Source organism: Callionymus lyra, chromosome 3, assembly GCF_982586985.1.
Source record: "Callionymus lyra chromosome 3, fCalLyr1.hap1.1, whole genome shotgun sequence".
NCBI lineage: Eukaryota > Metazoa > Chordata > Actinopteri > Syngnathiformes > Callionymidae > Callionymus > Callionymus lyra.
This window is the reverse complement of record NC_141820.1, coordinates 18,061,541-18,083,860: the sequence shown is the minus strand read 5'-3', so window position 1 is coordinate 18,083,860 and position 22,320 is coordinate 18,061,541. Positions and strand designations below refer to the sequence as shown.

Genomic DNA, 22,320 nt, shown 5'->3' with positions numbered 1-22,320 from the left:
AATATATATATTTTTTCCAAATCTAGTTCATAGACTTTAATGAGTTTGGGATTCTGCATCAATGCGTCAGGATTAGTAGTCTTCCCCTCATGTGAACCATATAGCGGGCCTGATCTGGTCTAGAACACCTGGATGACAAAGTGTAGTTTGAAGTATTTTGTGTATTATACACAAGATTGTCAACAACAACTCTAGCTGGACTAAGAAGCATTGGTACAGGAACAGGGGGGTCTGGGGTGGGGGGGGGTTCTGACTAGCTTAAAAAAAATGTGGGGACTTATCTGCTGAATGAGTAAGTTTGTTGCGAGGAACAGTGATGTTCTGGAGATGCTGACCCGCACACCAAACATGATTTCCCCCCCCCTCGACCGTGTGTGTGCTTGCGTGAGCGTGTGTGTGACAAACGCTGACTGAGTCGCAGCAGCAGCTCCTCTCTGCAGAGATAGCGCTTCTTTCTCATTTGCTCGGCTCCTTTTTTAATAATAGGCGCGCATAAGTAATTTCTAAAAGGCCGGGCCGATGCAGGGGGAGGGCGAGGAGGGGTACGTGGGGGAGGGGTTTGGAGGTGGTGGGTTGGGGGGGGGAATTAAACTCATTTTATCTGAGAGCAGGTGGATTCTTATTTATCATTAACATGCATAGAATTTGCACAATGTTATTTCTGGCTGCTGCTACTGATGGAACGCGCTCTAAATAATGTCGGGGAGGGTCCGCCTCTTCTTCTGCTTCTGGAGTGAAATTTAAAGATAAAACTACTCGTGTTTTTTTTTCCAGCAATTTTCTGCAAACGGAAACTAATTCTGGAAGCTTCTTATTCCGGCAGCAGCTCATTTGGTTTGCATTAAAGAGGGACAGGAGCGACATTAGGATTTGAGCAGATCTGCAGATGCTGCTCTTATATCATTAGTGTCGCCCCCTCCGAGCCCCCCAGAAGCCCCTCTCCTCTTTTAACTGGCATTAAACAATCTGCACTCATTATTGGCTCAATAATACAACTGGAATAAATTTGACTGCCTGATTCAGATGCTATCAAAATATTGGAATAGAAATGTTTCATTTCGAGCGGAGTTCTGGAGTGGCCTTAGTTTCAGGATTAAGCGTCTCTTTTAAATTACAGCTGTGATTGCTAATTTCTCCGCGACGACGCCTTCTTTCGGCACGTTTTCACACACACACGCTCCAGACTATCTGCTGGTTCACAGGTATTTGGAGTTTGACGTGAAGGTCAAGGGTCAAGGTGGGGGTGAGGAGATGGGCGAAAAAAAAGGGGGCTCCGACGATGACTGCGGCGAGAGCTATTGTTCGCCGGTGTGTTCCACTGATCCCGGCTAAGGTTCTTAGCTTGTGTGTGTGCGCTGCAGCTGCTTTGTCTGCCGATTCCAGCTCGCCGGTTAATCTGCTCCGTGTGAATCGAGCTTCCTCTGCGGATGATCAAAGGGCAGATATAGGCCCCGGTGATCGAACGTGTGAAGGGAAAACATGTCAGACGCATCCATGTGAGCAAGAAGTGCCGCCATGTGAGCCGCCGCTCGTCTTCGCCGCCGTATCTTTTACCTTCTAATCATTTATTGGGTTCAACACTTTTTTATTTGCTCCACTTGAGTGCTGAGGTGAATTCTGCTGCATAAACATCTTATATTTTCTCATTTCCACAGCAGCTGAATTTAGAAACACATTTGAACTCTGCTCCTCCACTAAGTAGATTAGAACAGTTATTATAATATCCTGCACAAACTTGCTGCAGCCCGAGATCACACTTAATTCCGCTGCGTTCTGGTCCGGCTTCCTATCGATGGCGCCATCACACATGCTAACAAGCTTAGCATAAGCCAGCAGGAATGAGCTCTGAATTCGTGGAACCGCGGTACTCAAATCTCCTCTCAGCAGAAACCGGCTGCTGTTGCCTTTTAAAAACTAGAACCTTTTTTTTTTTTTTTCCTGTGAGAAAGGAAGTTGGCCATGTGACAAAGAACAACAGTCACTTGCAGCGAAAATGCACGTCTGGAGAATTTTCGCTCTCCGGAAGAGTCGTCGAGAGAAGCCGTCACTCATCAGCACAAGAAATAAACAAAATCCTGTCATCTCACTATGCAGATGCTGTGGTTGCCACGGTAACGGCATAGCTTCCCCCCGGATGAAAAACTGTTGTGTAAAACACAGTATTTAGAGATGGACACCGACCACGGATATCCAGAGACGATGTGTGTGCGCGCGAGTTTTTTTCCTTCACACTTAAGCAGTTTTAAGTTCCCGGACCTCAGTCCTGAAGTTAAACCTTCCATCTGCAGCAATATATAAAAATAAATTCACTGCATGATCCAATTGTCAAGGAAGAAAGCGGACCCAAGTCAGTACTGTCAGAGTTCACACCACAGGTGAAAGTCCTTTTTTATTCAATTACAGGTAAAAATAATGAGCGGTCACATGAAAGGGGGCGTCGATTACTTCTTCGTCTGTACTTCGATCAGATCTTTGGCCTCGTTGATCTTGGCAGCCAGGTACGGCGACCCACCTGAGACAGGGGGAAAAACCACGCCGTTAGTCCAGACCCAGAATTACAATGGTTCAGATCCATTACCTCTGTCGGGATGGTTCAGGATCATCAGCTTCCTGTGAGCTTCCCTGATCTTCATCCTGTTGGCGGTGGGACTGAAACACAAGCCGTCATTAATGTGTGCACGGAGATGATGATGATGATGATGTCATACCTGATGCCCAGAACCAGAGCAGCTTCCCTTTTCGTCATCTTGGGTTCAAAGCCTCCACGATAGTAACTGGAGCCACCAAAAGCCTGAAAACGAGGCCGTGACATTCACTTAATTTATGCGTCTTTCATGCTCACTGAACTGAAGCAGAACTTTACACACAAATCTAAGCCCCAAATGAATCCAACTGTACAGTCAAATATGTCCCTCAACTCTATCATTAGCACCTGGGAACCATGTAAACACCATATCAAATTATTAATGAAGCCTTTACACACAATCATGTTGAAAAGCAAACCAATAAAAACAACAAAAGAAAAAGTAAACCAAGTTTATTAAATCAAAACTAACAAATATAAAGACTTTTAGTTTCTTAGCAAGACTGAAACTACATTTTAAAGTTGTGTTGTGGCAAAGAAATCAATCCTACTGTGAATAAAACATTTGTATTCAAAGACATCATATAGTATTTGATGTCGTCTTTAAGTGCTATGCAGCAGAGTACCAACACTTTCCTATATTGTATCCACTTTGTACTTTAAAACTCAACTCAACAATGTTTAGCTTAAACCAAGTCTTAATTACAACAGACGATTACATTTAAAAAAAATAATACTCTTTCATTAAAAATTAAAAAGTGCACCTCTGAAATTTAAATGAATATTAATATTTGTATTCACAATTTATTGAGTTGTTTACATATACTTGAGCATAAGTATAATAAGTATACCAAGGTATATGTACTTGTAGTCTTTTAAAACTATTCTAATTTCATACTTCTTCAGCCTTTATTGGAACGTTTCAAGTTTACAGAAGTATACTTGCCTAAAATCCTCAAAGTACACTATTCTCTACACTCCCAATGTACTAAATATATACACATATAAAACGTATTTTAGTCCAATCTACTATATTTTAGAGTCAAGTGGAAGCATACTGGCAACCAGCCATACACTCCGACAACTTCACAGTAAGTAAGTAAGTAATTTTTATTTATATAGCGCTTTTCCAGACCAGGGTCACAAAGCGCTCAAACAATCAAAACAATACTCAATAAAGTACATACTTTAAAGATCAAGATAAAACTGATAACACAACAGGTGTTCCAGAAAATCAAGGAAAAGCCTGAAACATCTTAAAAATGTCTTAAGATGTTTCTTGAAGGAGTCAGTAGATCATCAAACACAGAGGAAGATCGTTCCAAAGCTTCAGTCCAAAACAGCCTGGAAGGATTTCTCTCCTCTGGTCCTGAACCGTGTTCAGGAACCATCAGTGGATTCTGATCCACAGACCTCAGAGCCCGAGCTGGGGTGTAAGGCTGGATCAGATCACTGATGTAAGTAATGAAGTTGTCGGAAGAATATGTTATGCAAGTAAGTAATCAAGTAATATTTGTTGAGCGTTTTTCTAGACCAGGGTCACAAAGCGCTTAAACAATCAAAATAAAACCCTATAAAATATATTCTTAAAAGGTGACGACACCATCGAGACAAACACAGGAGTCTCAGAGAATCAAGTAAAAGCCTACACGTAACATATTTGTGTCATAATACATGCATCAAGCGACACAGGTAAGATTAACGCTTTTCCAAAAGTTGTCATTTGTATGTGAAACTCTTAAGAAAGGGATTAAAGGTTAGTCAATGGTAATGCAAATTAACACACACTATTCACTATAAACCTGAACTCACACAGATTTATAAAGACGATAATAAGTGTGTATCTAGCGGTGTGGTTTTCTGCCACCTACCACCCAATCCTTTGCACTGTTTACTTCTAGATAATCACAATAATACAGTTTAAAAAAAAAAAAACTTTACTTGAAGAGTAGTAAACTATACATCGGTGTATAGTAAAGTATATTATGTATAGTATGTCAAAGGTAAACATTATTTATACAACTTTTACTTTAGTATAAAATAACTATACTCATAGTACACTTGAATATACTTGTTTTTGCTAAGGGTTGCCATAGTGACGTGTTGCAGATGGACATGTACCGTCTTTGGGAAGTTCATCAGACTTTGCTTGGCTTGAGGATCCATTTGCTTCATGGCCTGAATGACAAACCGACCTGGAAACAAACAGTCGTCAATGACTGGGTCAGACCCGGACCAGTCGATGCATCTTTCAAAACACTTACCGGCGAACCCGGCCGCAGCCAGAACCAGCCCCGCCGCCGCCACCGACGTCGCCTGAGGACACAGAACCAGTAACGTGAGACCGATGATCCCAGGTGGAGGTCCGGCTCCGGTTCGGCTGGCGACCACATCCAGTCAGCCGAACCGAAGCCTGGAGGAGCTGCATCGCGGTGACGCGACATAGACACCAGTCAAACCAGAACGCACCATGTTGTTTCAGGGGCTCGGTACCGTCCAGAACACTCGCGCGACACCTTGACCGCTCCGCGACTCACGCTTCCTCATCGGAAATGACATCATCAGACGTCGACGTCACACACCGGAAGTATGCGAGTCCGTGATAGTCTTTAATTTAAAATTGTTTATAAAAGTTAAATATTAGATAAAATACTATTAAACGAGTGTCTCTAACTATTTTATTTGTTACTTCCCATAGATTGAAGAGTAACTTTAAAGTTAAACGTTTAAAAACGACTATATTATTGTGCTAAAGTCGCTAAAGTTATGATTTCTTTCATAATGTGTTGTTTGTTTTAGGTGTTTTTTTTCTCTCCTCGAAATTTACTTTTGTGTAACAGGACATGTTTAAAGATAGAAGAGCAAATAGAAGAAGATCAAACAGGACAGACTGAGGGTAAGTAAGTAAGTATTTTATATTTATAGAGCGCTTTTCCAGACCAGGGTCACAAAGTGCTTCAACAATCAAAACAATACTCAATAAAATATATACTTAAAAGGTCAAGATAACACTGATAACAACACAGGAGTTCCAGAAAACGAAGGAAAAACCTGCACAAATAAAAACGTCTTAAGATGTTTCATGAAGGAGTCAGTAGACAAAGATCAAACACAAAAGGAGAGGAAGATCGTTCCAAAGTTTAGGAGCAACAGTCTGGAAGGATTTCTCTCCTCTGGTCCTGAACCGTGTTCAGGAACCATCAGTAGATTCTGATCCACAGACCTCAGAGCCCGAGCTGGGGTGTAAGGCTGGATCAGATCACTAATGTAAGGAGGAGTCTGACCATGAATAGATCTGAAAGTAAGAACCAGAATTTTAAAGTTGATCCTGAAAGAAACTGTAAGCCAGTAAAGAGTTTTAAGGATCGGAGAATTGTGAGTTCTTCTACTGGAGCGGGTCAGAATTCTTGCTGCAGAGTTTTGTATCAACTGCAGACGAGACAGATCCTTCTTGTTAAGACATGGAAACAAACTGTCCAGACGAGAAGACACAAACGCATGGATTACAAGAACATGTTGTGACAACGTTTTCCTAGGGTCAGGCATGGTTTTCTTTGTGTCTCTGTTGAAACAGTAAAGACAGGATGAAAGAGTAAGTAGTTGTTGGGGAGATGTAGAGATATCCTCTGGACTTGACTTCGGCTAGCTCAGACTGGTGAACAAGTAGCATTCTACTGCTCTTCAGGGTCATGTTAGGTCAGCGAAAGCTGCCTTCGTCCCTCGGCGAGGTAAAATAATAAATGAAATGATGTTCTCCAATCCAACGTTCCTGCAGCCCAGTCCGGAACAATCTCAATTAAAGAAACTGCCACGAAGCAGAAATGACTTTTGCTCTGAACTCATCTGTGAAGGAGACGGTGAGGACACAGAACTAGGAGAGACTCAGTCTCTGTTTCATTAACCGCAGAGCAATTTTGACCTTTTGTTCAGGGGTTCTACTTCGTTGATTTACAGAGCAGGAATGTATTCGCAGCTTCGCGGAGGAGACGACATGTCGAACCTTCACAGCGGATTACTGAGCAGGAGCTCTAACCTTTGTCTGGAGCCAGGAGCAGATCAGCCACGACACGCCGTCCAGACACAGGTGAAGAAGAGCTGATGACACTGCAGCAAAACTCTGCTACTGACCCAACAGCTGCTCCTGGACCTGCTCCAAGTCTACTCCTCATTCATGTTTACTCCTCATTCACCTGTCTACTCCTCATTCACATGTTTACTCCTCATTCACCTGTCTACTCCTCATTCACATGTTTACTCCTCTTTCACATGTTTACTCCTCTTTCACATGTTTACTCCTCATTCACCTGTTTACTCCTCATTCACCTGTTTACTCCTCTTTCACATGTTTACTCCTCATTCACCTGTCTACTTCTCATTCACGTGTTTACTTCTCATTCAAATGTTTACTCCTCATTCACCTGTTTACACCTCTTTCACCTGTTTACTCCTCTTTCACATGTTTACTCCTCATTCACCTGTCTACTTCTCATTCACATGTTTACTCCTCATTCACATGTTTCTGTATTGTATATTGTGGTGGTATGGTGGAATAATATTGTGGTTGTGTGGTGGAGTAATATTTTGGTCTTGTGGTGGAGTAATATTGTCATCATGAAGTGGAGTAATATTGTGGTTGTGTGGTGGATTAATGTTGTGGTCGTGTGGTAGTGTAACATTGTGGTGATATGGTGGAACAATATTGTAGTTGTGTGAGGGAGTAAAATTTCGGTCATGTGGTGGAGATATATTTCGTGGTCTTGTGGTGAAGTAATATTGTGGTCGTGTGGGGTGTTATATTGTGGAATAATATTGTTATTGTGTTGTAATAGTGTGGTCTTGTGGTGGAGTAATATTTTGGTTGTGTCGTGGAGTAATATTGTGGTTGTGTCGTGGAATAATATTGTTGACGATTTAGGTGTAATATTGTGGTATTGTGGTGTAGTAATATTGTTGTTGTGTCTTGGAGTACTATTGTGGTTGTGTGGTGGAGTAATATTGTGGCTGTGTGATGGAGTAATATTGTGGTCATGTGGTGTAGTAATATTGTTGTTGTGTGGTGGAGTAATATTGTGGTCGTATTGAGGAGTAATATTGTGGTAGTGTGGTAGAGTAATATTGTGGTTGTGTGTTGGAGTAATATTGTGGTCGTGTTGAGGAGTAATATTGTGGTAGTGTGGTGGAGTAATATTGTGGTTGTTTGGTGGAGTTATAGTGTGGCTGTGTGGTGGAGTAATATTGTGGCTGTGTGATGGAGTAATATTGTGGTCATGTGTTGTAGTAATATTGTTGTTGTGTGGTGGAGTAATATTGTGGTCGTGTTGAGGAGTAATATCGTGGTAGTGTGGTGGAGTAATATTGTGGTTGTGTGGTGGATTAATATTGTGGTCTTGTGGTGAAGCAATATTGTCGTTGTGTGATTGTGGTTATCATATGGTGATGTAATATTGTGGAATAATCTTGTTGTCGTGTTGTAATATTGTGGTCTTGTGGTGGAGTAATATTTTGGTTGTGTCGTGGAGTAATATTGTGGTCTTGTGGTGAAGTAATATTGTGGTTGTGTCGTGGAATAATATTGTTGACGATTTAGGTGTAATATTGTGGTGTAGTATTATTGTGGTTGTGTGGTGGAGTAATATTTTGGCTGTGTGATGGAGTAATACTGTGGTCATGTGGTGTAGTAATATTGTGGTTGTGTGGTGGAGTAATATTGTGGTCGTGTTGAGGAGTAATATTGTGGTTGTGTGGTGGAGTAATATTGTGGTTGTGTGGTTGAGTAATATTGTGGTTGTGTTGAGGAGTAATATTGTGTTGTGTGGTGGAGTAATATTGTGGTCGTGTTTCGGAGTAATATTATGGTAGTGTGGTGTCGTGATATTGTGTTCATGGAGTGGAGTAATATTGTGGTTGTGGGGTAATATTGTGGTCATGAGGTGGAGTAATATTGTGGTAGTGTGGTGGAGTAATATTGTGGCCATGAGGTGGAGTAATATTGTGGTAGTGTGGTGGGGTAATATTGTGGTCATGAGGTGGAGTAATATTGTGGTCATGAGGTGGAGTAATATTGTGGTCATGGGGTGGAGTAATATTGTGGTCATGAGGTGGAGTAATATTGTGGTAGTGTGGTGGGGTAATATTGTGGTCATGAGGTGGAGTAATATTGTGGTCATGAGGTGGAGTAATATTGTGGTCATGAGGTGGAGTAATATTGTGGTAGTGTGGTGGAGTAATATTGTGGTCATGAGGTGGAGTAATATGGTGGTCATGAGGTGGAGTAATATTGTGGTCATGAGGTGGAGTAATATTGTGGTAGTGTGGTGGAGTAATGGTGGAGTAATATTGTGGTCATGAGGTGGAGTAATATTGTGGTCATGAGGTGGAGTAATATTGTGGTCATGAGGTGGAGTAATATTGTGGTCATGAGGTGGAGTAATATTGTGGTAGTGTGGTGGAGTAATATTGTGGTCATGAGGTGGAGTAATATTGTGGTCATGAGATGGAGTAATATTGTGGTCATGAGGTGGAGTAATATTGTGGTCATGAGGTGGAGTAATATTGTGGTCATGAGGTGGAGTAATATTGTGGTAGTGTGGTGGAGTAATATTGTGGTCATGAGGTGGAGTAATATGGTGGTCATGAGGTGGAGTAATATTGTGGTCATGAGGTGGAGTAATATTGTGGTAGTGTGGTGGAGTAATGGTGGAGTAATATTGTGGTCATGAGGTGGAGTAATATTGTGGTCATGAGGTGGAGTAATATTGTGGTCATGAGGTGGAGTAATATTGTGGTCATGAGGTGGAGTAATATTGTGGTAGTGTGGTGGAGTAATATTGTGGTCATGAGGTGGAGTAATATTGTGGTCATGAGATGGAGTAATATTGTGGTCATGAGGTGGAGTAATATTGTGGTAGTGAGGTGGAGTAATATTGTGGTCATGAGGTGGAGTAATATTGTGGTCGTGAGGTGGAGTAATATTGTGGTAGTGAGGTGGAGTAATATTGTGGTCATGAGGTGGAGTAATATTGTGGTCATGAGGTGGAGTAATATTGTGGTCATGAGATGGAGTAATATTGTGGTCATGAGATGGAGTAATATTGTGGTCATGAGGTGGAGTAATATTGTGGTCGTGAGGTGGAGTAATATTGTGGTCGTGAGGTGGAGTAATATTGTGGTCGTGAGGTGGAGTAATATTGTGGTAGTGAGGTGGAGTAATATTGTGGTCATGAGGTGGAGTAATATTGTGGTCGTGAGGTGGAGTAATATTGTGGTAGTGAGGTGGAGTAATATTGTGGTCATGAGGTGGAGTAATATTGTGGTCATGAGGTGGAGTAATATTGTGGTCATGAGGTGGAGTAATATTGTGGTCATGAGATGGAGTAATATTGTGGTCATGAGATGGAGTAATATTGTGGTCATGAGGTGGAGTAATATTGTGGTCATGAGGTAGAGTAATATTGTGGTCATGAGGTGGAGTAATATTGTGGTCATGAGGTGGAGTAATATTGTGGTCATGAGGTGGAGTAATATTGTGGTCATGAGGTGGAGTAATATTGTGGTCATGAGGTGGAGTAATATTGTGGTCATGAGATGGAGTAATATTGTGGTCATGAGGTGGAGTAATATTGTGGTCATGAGGTGGAGTAATATTGTGGTCATGAGATGGAGTAATATTGTGGTCATGAGGTGGAGTAATATTGTGGTCATGAGGTGGAGTAATATTGTGGTCATGAGGTGGAGTAATATTGTGGTCATGAGGTGGAGTAAGTCATGAATCAAGCTGCCGCTCTACTATACAGGGAATCTTTGTTGTAATGAGCCTCGTCAACAGGATGTTCCGTGGAGGAATGTAACCAATAGTTGCGCAGAAGGGAACAGTGATGTCACTGCTCATTCAGACATGATGAAACATCCGACAGTGCGTCTGTGTGTTGATGTGTGTTGTGTGTTTGCTGCGAATCTTGATGTCGACTGAGTCCAGACTCCAGTGACGTCACACTCCTGACTGCAGAGCTCCAGGAGGAGCTCCGTCAAGAAGCTCTCAGATGTCATCTGTGCTCAGGCGTTCTCTCACCTGGACACGTGGAGACGGACGAGCGATAGAGCGCCTGAGCAGCGAATGTTTAAATCTGCTTTAACGCTGATTTCCTACTTTTCCTACTTTTCCAGCTTCCCAAGCAGTTCCCACCTTTTCCTGCTGCCTTGCAGAACGAAAACAAGAATTAGTCCGTTACAAAGTCTCCTTCAGCGTCCAGATTTGACTCCAGCTGCATAAAGTCCCTCATTTAATCCTTTTATCAATCCTGCCAATGTTGGACTGAACCAGAACCCACGGAAATAATATTCAGCTTCTCCTCATTTATTTGCTCAATTCTGCATCACTCGGCATTTTAATCTTCATCATTTCTGCTGATCAAAACTGTGTGTGTGTGTGTGCGTGTGTGTGCGTGTGTGTGGATGCTTGTGGTGATGTGTTTCTGTGTGTGTGGTGTTGTGTGTTCCTGTTTGTGTGTGTGCATGCTGTATATGTGTGTGTATGTTCCTTTGCGTGTGTGTACGTGCAGATGTTTTTGTGGGTGTTAGTGTGTAGGTGTGTGTATGTGCCTTTTGCATAGGTGTGTGTTCGCGTGTGCTTGCATGTGTGTACTAAATTAAAGCAAAAAAAATGTTCTTGTTTGAAAATAACTATATGATATTTATTAATAACCACAACGTCCCCTTTAAGACTGATAATCAAATCTGAGCTAAATCAGATAGTGTGTGCGAATGTGTGTGCGTGCCTGCGTGTGTCTGCCTGTGTGCATTTGTGTCTTTTGTTCCCTTGAAAAGAGAAATGATTTACAAACCGTTCTTTCTTTGTGAAGAATAAAGTCGTTTTTAGAATCTCAGCTCTCCAAGATAATGAAAGTCGTGTGTGTTTGTGGGATAAAAGAGATCAGGGTTACAAGTGTGTGTGTGTGTGTGTGTGTGTGTGTGTGTGTGTGTTTCCACACACTGAAGCAGAAGAGAACTCTTGAGTCCACTCTCAGCAGAGATGCTGTGAGGATCAGTCAGATGTGTTTCTGAACAGACGTGTTCCTCCTCGGTTCTAGCGTTGTGAGGAGTCCGGTCTCTGCTGCCATGACCTGGGACCTCAACGCCAGCCTGTGTTCACCTGTGGATACTCTGAGGAGGATTAATGTGGATCAACCGGTTTTGGGACAGGAGTCTGGCCTCCTGCATCATGGGTGAGTTCTGATGGTCCGTTTCTCACCTGTGTGAACTGATCCGGGGCCTCCAGCGGCGAGCGGCAGCACTGTGGAGGTCCTGAAAACTGGTGGGTTTCTGAGGAGGCCGCCTGCTGGCAGGTGTGAGGCAGCGGTGATGGTGCGCTCACGTGAGAGGTTAATCCCAACAGGTTGATCAGGGAACCTGCAGCCGGCTAAAGCTGCCGTCGTCTTCTCCAGATAAGCTAATGAGGATCCTGCAGGGGGCGACGATGACCGCTGTCTCTAAATCTGCTGCAGGGAGAATCAAGGTTGTATTGTCTCTGCAGATAAGAGCCTGAGCAGCTTACTGACACCAGACTCTCAGAACCTTTGTCTTGTTCTGATAAGCTAATGAGCTTTGAGACTCAGGTGATTAGTAGACCAGTCCTCTCTGAAGGATCCCCAAGGTCCACACCGGACCTGTGGACCCTCGGGCTCTAAACTAAACCTATGGATCCTAAAGATCTAGACTAAACCTGTGGACCCTGGATATGTAGATTAAACCTGTGGACCCTGAAGATGTAGACTGAACCTGCGGACCCTGGAGATGTAAACTAAACCTGTGGACTCTGAAGAGCTAGACTAAACCTGTGGACCCTTAAGATGTAGACTAAAGTGTGGACCCTAAAGATCTAGACTAAACCCGTGGACCCTGAAGATGTATTCTAACGTCTGGATCCTGAAGATGTAGACTAAATTCTGGACCCTGAAGATCTAGACTAAACCTGTGGACTCTGAAGATGTAGACTAAAGTGTGGACCCTAAAGATCTAGACTAAACCTGTGGACCCTGAAGATGTAGACTACACCTGTGGACCCTGAAGATGTAGACTACACCTGTGGACCCTGAAGATGTAGACTAAACCTGTGGAACCTGAAGATGTAGACTAAACCTGTGGACCCTGAAGATCTAAAATAAACCTGGGGACCCTGGAGATGTAGACTAAACCTGTGGACTCTGAATATGTAGACTACACCTGTGGACACTGAAGATGTAGACTAAACCTGTGGACCCTGAAGATCTAAAATAAACCTGGGGACCCTGGAGATGTAGACTAAACCTGTGGACTCTGAAGATGTAGACGAAACCTGTGGACTCTGAAGATGTAGACTAAACCTGTGGACCCTGAATATGTAGACTACACCTGTGGACCCTGAAGATGTAGACTAAACCTGTGGAACCTGAAGATGTAGACTAAACCTGTGGACCCTGAAGATCTAAAATAAACCTGGGGACCCTGGAGATGTAGACTAAACCTGTGGACTCTGAAGATGTAAACTAAAGTGTGGACCCTGAAGATCTAGACTAAACCTGGGGACCCTGGAGATGTAGACCGAACATGTGGACCCTAAAGATCTAGACTAAACCTGGGGACCCTGAAGTTGTAGACTAAACCTGTGGACCCTGAAGATGTAGACTAAACGTGCGGACCCTGAAGATGTAGACTAAACCTGTGGACCCTGAAGATGTAGACCAAACCTGGGGACCCTGGAGATGTAGACTAAACCTGTGGACCCTGAATATGTAGACTAAAGTCTGGACCCTGGAGATCTAGACTAAACCTGTGGACCCTGAAGATGTAGACTAAAGTGTGGACCCTAAAGATCTAGACTAAACCTGTGGACCCTGAAGATGTAGACTAAACCTGTGGAACCTGAAGATGTAGACTAAACCTGTGGACCCTAAAGATGTAGACTCAACCCGTGGAACCTGGAGATGTAGACTAAACATGTGGACCCTGGAGATGTAGACTAAACCTGTGGGCCCTGAAGTTGTGGACTAAAGTGTGGACCCTAAAGATGTAGACTAAAGTCCGGACCCTGAAAATCTAGACTAAACCTGTGGACCCTGAAGATGTAGACTAAAGTCTGGACCCTGAAGATCTAGACTACACCTGTGGACCCTGAAAATCTAGACTAAACCTGTGGACCCTGAAGATGTAGACTAAAGTCTGGACCCTGAAGATCTAGACTAAACCTGTGGACCCTGAAGATGTAGACTAAAGTGTGGACCCTAAAGATCTAGACTAAACCTGTGGACCCTGAAGATGTAGACTAAACCTGTGGAACCTGAAGATGTAGACTAAACCTGTGGACCCTGAAGATGTAGACTAAACCTGTGGACCCTGAAGATGTAGACTTAACCCGTGGAACCTGAAGATGTAGACTAAACCTGTGGACCCTGAAGATGTAGACTAAACCTGTGGACCCTGGAGATGTAGACCAAACCTGTGGACCCTGTAGATCTAGACTAGACCTTTGAACCTTGTAGACCTAGACTAAACCTTTGGACCCTGTATGTATAGATCAGACCTATGGACTTTGGGGAACCAGACTAAACCGGTGGACCTTGAAGATGTAGACCAGGGGTGGGCAATTTGGGCCTCAAGGGCTGCAGTGGATGCAGGTTTTTGTTTCAATAGATCAAGCAGGCAATATTTACCCAGGGAGGTTTGAGCTGAAACAATCAGCACTAGACTGACAGTCAACTGATCTGAACAATCTGCACCCACTGTGGCCCTTTGTGGAACTATTTGCCCACCCCTGATCAAGACCAAACCTGTGGACCCTGAAGATATAGACTAAACCCATGGACTCTGTAGATCTTGACTAAACCTGTGAACCCTGTAGAACTAGACTTAACCTCAGGACCCTGAAAATCTAGACTAAACCTGTGGACCCTGAAAATCTAGACTAAATATGTGGAGCCTGAAGATCTAGACCAGGAGGTCTCAAACCTCACCAAGGTAGTGCAGGTTTTGGATCCAACCAGTCAGGCACATATAATTGAACCGGTTGTTTAACAAGACCTGGACCATCCCAGACATTTTTTTGGCCTGTGGACCCTTTAGTTCTAGACTAAACATTTGGACCCAGTAGGTATAGACCAGACATATGGACCTTGGGGAACTAGACTAAACCTGTGGAACCTGAAGATCTAGACTTAACCTATGGAACCTGAAGATCAAAACGTAACCTATGGACCCTGAAGATCTAGACTACATCTGTGGACCTTGAATATATAGGTGTTACCTGTAGACCCTGAAGATCTAGACATAACCTATGGACCTTAGTGATCTAGAAGTAACCTTTGGACCATGAAGATCTAAACAAAATCGGTGGACCATGAAGATCTAGATGTAACCTGTGGACCTTAAAGATCTAGATGTAACCTTTGGACCATGAAGATCTAGATGTGTGGACCATGAAGATCTGGAATAAATCTGTGGACAAGAACCATGGACCCTGGATTTTCAGAGGGGAACTGTAGACCCTGGATATTCCATACAAGACCTGTAGACCCTCAATTCCTAGACCAGACCTGTGGACAGTGTTGGTTTCAGACCAGAACTATGAACCCTGTATGTTCATAACAACCCTGTGGTCTCTGTATGTCCAGACCAGACCTATAGACCCTGGATGTACACACCAGACCTGTAGATCCCGGATGACCAGACCTGTGGACCCTCTATGGACTCCTCAATGATAGTCTAACCTTAAAAGATCTGAGTGACAGTTGGAGGTAACCAAAAACAAACAACACACATGTGCGAGGGTTAGACAATTGTGTTGCAGCGATGTTTCATGGTGTTGTGTATCTTCACCCATTAAAGTGCTTCCTGATTCTACGTGCGCCCCTTCTGACGTCACGGCGACATCTTCGCAGGTCTGTAACGACAGAACGCAGGAAAAGCTCCAGAATGTACCTCATGTTCCTCCTGCGACCCGTCATTCAATCAGCCAGCCAGCGAGACACCAGCAGGGGGCGCTGCAGATTCACGTTTCACCATAAGAACCGTGTTACGAGCGCACGAGCTGGAAGTTGTGCACTTGTTTCAGACCGAACTAAAACAACGACTCACCGAATGCTGTCAATCAAACAAATGACACAGTTAAGAAGTGTCGGTTTGTGACGACAACAAAGCGCGTCCACACTCTTTCAGTCGCACCTGTTGAACGTCGCTGGTTTACTCCAGCAGGTGATGCTCTTCTGTGAGCGTCTCAGGGCGTTTTTTTATTTAACAAATCTGGTAAAGTAGCTGAAGCGTCACGGTGTTTATTAACCCCGGCTTTAACCCCTCCGCACACTGTCGCTCACACACACGCGCGCGGACACACACACAGTGGCCCCCGAGTCCCAGCGGTGCTTTTTGCTTAACGAGGCTGAATATCTGTTTCATAAAATCAATCGTCCTCCGTAAACGAACATCCCCGACCATCTGCTTCAGGGCCTCTCTCTCTCTGAGTGTGTGTTTGTGTGCGTGTGTGTGTGTGTGTGGGTGACAGTGAGAATGTAGGTGTAAGTGTGTGTGTGTAATTGTGAGTGTGAATGTGGTCTTGCCAAAACCCCAATTTCAATATTGTGACCAGACAGCTTCTCTGGGCCCAAAGAGGCGTGTGTGTGTGTGTGTGTGTGTGTGTGTGTGTGTGTGTGTGTGTGTGTGTGTGTGTGTGTGTGTGTGTGTGTGTGTGTGTGTGTGTGTGTGTGTGTGTGTGTGTGTGTGTGTGTGTGTGTGTGTGTGTGTGTGTGTGTGTGTGTGTGTGTGTGTGTGTGTGTGTGTGTGTGTGTGTGCGTCTGCGTGTGTGTGTGTGTTTGTTTGTCCTTGCATTTATGTGCGTTTGAGTCAATTGTGTGTGAGTCCGTGCATTTTTGTGAGTGTGTGCAACCGGTGCTCTTGTGAGAATACGTGTATGTTGGGGCATGTGTGAGTCTTTTGTGTGTGTGTGTGTTTTTTTATGAGCATTCTTGTTAGTGTTTATTATGTGTGTGCGACAACGCGCTTGAGCGAGATGTGTGTGTGAGTTGTACTTACTTTGATTGTTTGTGTGTGTGTGTATGAATGAGTAATTTTGAGTTGGTGTTTGTGTGTTACATTTGTGGGTTTGTGTCAGACTTGGAGTGTGTGTGTGTGCTTGTGTGATAGTTTTTGTGTGTATCCACACATGAGTGAGTCTTTGTGCGTTTGTTTGTGTGAGAGAGTGATAATGTTTGAGTTAGGGTTGATGTGTGTGAGACTGTGTGTGTTTTTTTTTTTACCGTATATTTGAGAGAAAAGGTGCATGTAGTGAGTGTTGAAGGTTGATTCTCGTCTCGACATTTCTGTGATCTGCTCTTCGCTGTAACCTCCGGGTCAAAGGTCATAAACACCATAACAACAGGAACAACGTCGCACTGGTCCGGGACAAACAAAGCACCTTCTGACCAACTTCTGTTTTTAATCGTCCTCCTGTTCCGAGTTAACTTGTTGCAGACGTCGGCGCGAGCGCAGCAGCCATGTTGTGATGGAATATTCAGAACTTTGATATCTGCCCGCGATAAAGAATCTAATTTCAGCGTATTGACGCGACGTGTCAGTCACTGAAGTCGCGTTAATTAAACTCAGATTGGTTCCATCTGTGACCAGAATGGATCTTCAGTGACAACGACGGGTTCTGATCCGGCGCCACCTCCACTCCCAGTTCATTAGTTTCCGGGCCGCTGCTCCTGCTGGATTACCATAAAACCCGTCAGCCGTGAAAAAGCACCGAACGATCTGCTGCTTGTTAAAAAATAGAGAAAAGAAAGACCCCCAGCCCTACCGCCGCCACCGCACGCACACACACTGGCCCGGGCCGGGTCACACACCTGGATGTTTCTCTAATGAACTGACGTGTCGGGCAGCGAGGCGAGCAGAAGCATCCGTGTTTCAGGAGCCGAGAACAAGATCGATCCCGGAGCTCATTCCGAAGGAGCATCTGCTGACTCGTCACGTTGTTTTCGGACCGTCTGGGGCTGGGGGGGGGGGGGCAGAGCAGAGCCGAGTACCTTTAGGATTCCTCAGCTGGAACGTCACGAACCACACGTGACAACTTTGTCTGAGAATCAGCAGCGTCAGATGAAACGACCAGATGGAGAGAAGGTTGAGTTCAACAGTGGCTGAGAGGAGGCCCGACTGTCGGGGCGTCACAGAGACAGAAGCTTCCGCGGCTCAAATCACTTGGTTCAGGTGTCACTTTGTTTTCATGCAGATCAAACTCTCCTCCGGAGGTAAATCTTACCGCTTTTCTTCTTCTGGCGCTTTGCGAGCTTCAGGCCCGCTAGGATTAGCCTGCAGTGAAAATTTGGGGGAAATGAGAGCGAGGGTGTCCTCGCCGCCGCGACCATCGATTTTCTGCAGCAGATGAAGACGACGCTGTGATCAAGAGGAGGCGACTCTTCTCCATCCGAAGCGGCGCACATTCGACCCTGTGGCTTCCGTCTGTCTCCAGAACCATGTTTGTTTATACCTCCGCCACTGTCATGTGACCCCGGTCACCCGCCAGCAGCCTGTCTTTAGACCTCTGGACTTGTGTCTGTGGCTCACATGGATGTGGCAGCAGGACATGATGATACAAGACTGTGACAAACACCGGGTGCGAGTGACAACAAGATCTAATTGAAAAGTTGTTTTTCATGAAATACTATTTCATAGAAACAACCAAAGCCAAAAAACTACGATGTTTGATGTAGTTTGTGTGAGGAAGTTTTTCAACAGCAGCACATTATATCAACGGGTGTTATATAAACATGCTATATTTGGACACCTAGTGGCGGACGGCAGAATTGAGTTTGAGGAATTTGTTCTAATGAAGGAGAGATGTTGTGGTTTGTGTGACGTCTCGCTCTAGAAGTGGCAGCAGAAGGATGGTTTTGTTCTGAACATGTCGGCGCATCAGACACACACTCTGCAGGTGCTTCTGACGACAAACACATCAGTGCAGTCATCGCAACATCTGAGTTCACAAAATGAACTAAGTTGATAAACATGTTAACATCAACATGAACAAATCAAACTATTAACAGCCATAGTGAGGCAACTATCATGTGTGTCTCACTCTCTTGGTATCTCACCTATTTTACCATCTTAGTATCTCGCCTGTCCCACTCTCTTATCTTGTCTCACACTCTTGGTATCTCACGTGTCTCACTCTCTTGTCAGCTTGTCTCACACTCTTAGTATCTCACATGTCTCACACTCTTATTATCTTGTCTCACACTCTTATTATCTTGTCTCACACTCGTGGTATCTCACATGTCTCACACTCTTATTATCTTGTCTCACACTCGTGGTATCTCACATGTCTCACACTCTTATTATCTTGTCTCACACTCTTATTATCTTGTCTCACACTCTTGGTAGCTCACCTATTTTACCATCTTAGTATCTCACATGTCTCACTCTCTTGTTAGCTTGTCTCACACTCTTGATATCTCATATGTCTCATACTCTTGGTATCTCACATGTCTCACTTTCTTATTGTCTTAGCTCACATTCTTGGTATCTCACATGTCTCACATATTTGTTATCTTGTCTCACACTCTTGATATCTCATGCCTCATACTCTTGGTATCTCACATGTCTCACTCTCTTATTATCTTGTCTCACACTCTTGGTATCTCACATGTCTCACTGTCTTTTTATCTTGTCTCACACTCTTGATATCTCATGTCTCATACTCTTGGTATCTCAAATGTTTCACTCTCTTATTATCTTGTCTCACACTCTTGGTATCTCACATGTCTCACTCTCTTGTTATCTTGTCTCACACTCTTTATATCTCATGTCTCTTACTTTTGGTATCTCACATGTCTCACTTTCTTGTTAGCTTGTCTCACACTCTAGATATCTCGCATGTCTCACTCTCTTATTATCTTGTCTCACACTCTTGGTATCTCACATGTCTCACTTTCTTGTTAGCTTGTCTCACACTCTAGATATCTCGCATGTCTCTTACTCTTGGTATCTCACATGTTTCACTTTCTTGTTAGCTTGTCTCACACTCTAGATATCTCGCATGTCTCTTACTCTTGGTATCTCACATGTTTCACTTTCTTGTTAGCTTGTCTCACACTCTTGATATCTCACATGTCTCATACTCTTGGTATCTCACATGTTTCACTTTCTTGTTAGCTTGTCTCACACTCTAGATAGCTCATATGTCTCATACTCTTGGTATCTCACACGTCTCACTCTTTTATTATCTTGTCTCACCCTCTTGGTATTTCACATGTCTCACTCTCTTGGTTACTCACCTATTTTACACTCTTGCTACTCAAATGTCTCACACTTTAGATATCTCACATGTATCAGACTCATGGTATAACTTGTATCCTACACTCTTGGTATTTCACATGTATCACACTCTAAGTATCTCACATTTCTCACACTCATGGTACCTCGCCTGTCTCACACTTTTGGTATCTGCCGAGTCTCACACTCTTAGTATCTCACATGTCTCACACTCTTGCTCCTCAGATGTTTCACACTTTTAGTATCTCACATGTATCAGACTCATGGTATAGCTTTTTTTCTACACTCTTAGAATCTCACATGTCTCACACTCATTGTTACTCACCTGTCTCACACTTTTGTTGTCTGCCGGGTCTCACACTCTTTATCTAACGTGTCTCAGGTTCCTGGTCGTGTCCATGTGTCTCACAGTTTTTTGTTACTCATTTGACTCTCCACCCTTATACTTGTCTCACATTAATTTTTTCTGATGTGTGTCTCACTCTTGTGGGTACGAGACACAGGTTTAGTTGTACACTCATATTAACTTATAAACTGGCAGTTAACCATCAGTAAACCATCAGTTAACCATCAGTTAACCACACACTATTGTGTTTTTTCTCTTCTGCCGTTAAAGATAAAAGCAGTGCCGTCCTCCCACTCCAGACCTTCCTCCTGCCACATGTCATGTGTCCGTCACCTGTCGTGTTGGGTCTCACCTGAGACGTCCAAGGATGTTTATTGTCAGGCTGAAATTGAAAATGCTCTGTAATGGAGTGAGCGGCGGCGACTCACAATCTAAATGACTCGCTGCTCTTCGCTGCCGTCGACTGGCGAGCTCTTTGTGTCGCCGCGTACCTCATCAACCCCTGGCTGACCCTCGCTCCCCAGCTGCTGTCGGATTAATGATAAAATCGTCGCCTCAAACAATTAATTGACCTGGAATGACTTGTAGGTTTACTCTGAAAATTAAGAAGTGAAATTAATTTTTCTGCTTTTAGTTGTAGCCGCGCACCTGCGTGTGACCTCTGACCTCCAAATCTTTTAAATTCAGTTTCATCTTTTCTCCCGGGAACGACGTCTGACTGTCAGTCTGTTTCATCGTCTTTCCCCTCGTCGTCTTCTTCATCTTCATCACCAGGACTAACCCACTGTGATCATCTCCATCACCTGCGTCATCATCATCATCATCAACAGTCTCTTTATCAAACGTATTATAGATCTTCTGCGTCCGGACTCGGCCCGTCGCTCGGTAATTACCACGGCATTGATTCCCCCACTGAGCCAGAATCACTAAGAAGCTTTTATTAAGCTGCTCACCTTCAACGCTTCTGTTTCGCTGTGCTATGACTATTGACTTGTGGACTTGTGTGCGTCTGTGTGTGTGTGTCTTTATCCAGCAACTTGGTTGAACCAACTTTGGAGACCTTCACTGAGATCATGTCTGTGGTCTACCTCTTTTAAACGGTGGTTCTGATACTGCTTAAAGACACTGATGCTTTTACAAAGATGCTGGTTGTTCTGGTACTACCATGGAAATACTCATGGTTGGTTCTGGTGCCTCCTCAAATACGTTGATGGGTCTTGTGCTTCCGGGAAGAAGTTGGTGCTGCCACAAAGACACCAATGGTTCTGATGTTTCTACAAAGACCTCATGGTGGTTCTGTTGCTGCAATGGACACAACCGTATTTCTGGTACAACCATAAATAGTAGTCTGGGTGCTGCCACAATAACGCTGTGGTTCTGGTGCTACCAAAAGGACGCTTATGTTTCTGATGCTGCCACAAAGACACCAACGGTTCTGGTGCCGCCAAGATGTTGTGGAATTGTTTCCACAGATTAGTGACCAGGATGAGCATCCAGGTGACGAAGCAGGAGAGGCTGTTGTCGTAGTAGTGGATGTCCTCACACTGATGATCCAGCAGTGGTTGTAAACCGTTTCAGGGTCGTTCAGACTCTTGTAGGACTCTTGGCGTTGGCAGCAGAAGATCCACAGTTTCATGACAAAGTGTGTCGCACACCTGCAAGTCTTTTCATCTTTTTTTTTTCACAGACAATTAATGGCTCTTAGCGCCTCGCGCCGAACACAAGGCGGCGACTGCGTTCCCTCCGCGATGATGAAGTTCCCAACATGGCGGCTCCATCAGGCCCATTCATGGTCGCCACCTGACACACGGAACTTGGATCCACATCAACAGCTGCGTCCAATAAAGTGGAGAGCTTTTCAGCGCAGCAGCATCGATGACACGGGGATGTGTGTGAAAAGCTTAATGACGGGGGTCTTAACGAGTGTGTGTGGGGGTGGGGGACAATGAGTCTGCTGATTGGAAGATTCTCTGCTTAAAAGACGACTGATTGGCCTGAAGACGATTGTCCAAGAATCTGCAACTTCACCGGCAGCTGCACCGATTTATCACACACACTTGAAGCGCATGTGTGTGTGTGTGTGTGTCGACGCTCACCC

The 22,320-nt window shown here is 44.1% G+C and overlaps 1 protein-coding gene across 1 annotated transcript; it reads right to left on the bottom strand.

Annotated features, from left to right (window-relative positions):
* Nucleotides 1-2,355: 2,355 nt before the first annotated feature.
* On the bottom strand, nucleotides 2,356-5,139 carry dnajc19 (DnaJ (Hsp40) homolog, subfamily C, member 19). The gene is made up of 6 exons (XM_087786768.1): nucleotides 5,054-5,139; nucleotides 4,849-4,900; nucleotides 4,706-4,779; nucleotides 2,709-2,791; nucleotides 2,579-2,649; nucleotides 2,356-2,512 (listed from the first exon to the last, which is right to left on the bottom strand). Exons 1-6 carry the CDS (start codon nucleotides 5,054-5,056, stop codon nucleotides 2,442-2,444), a joined length of 354 nt encoding a protein of 117 aa, XP_087642894.1. The 5' UTR covers nucleotides 5,057-5,139; the 3' UTR covers nucleotides 2,356-2,441.
* Between the last annotated feature and the right edge of the window lie 17,181 nt (nucleotides 5,140-22,320).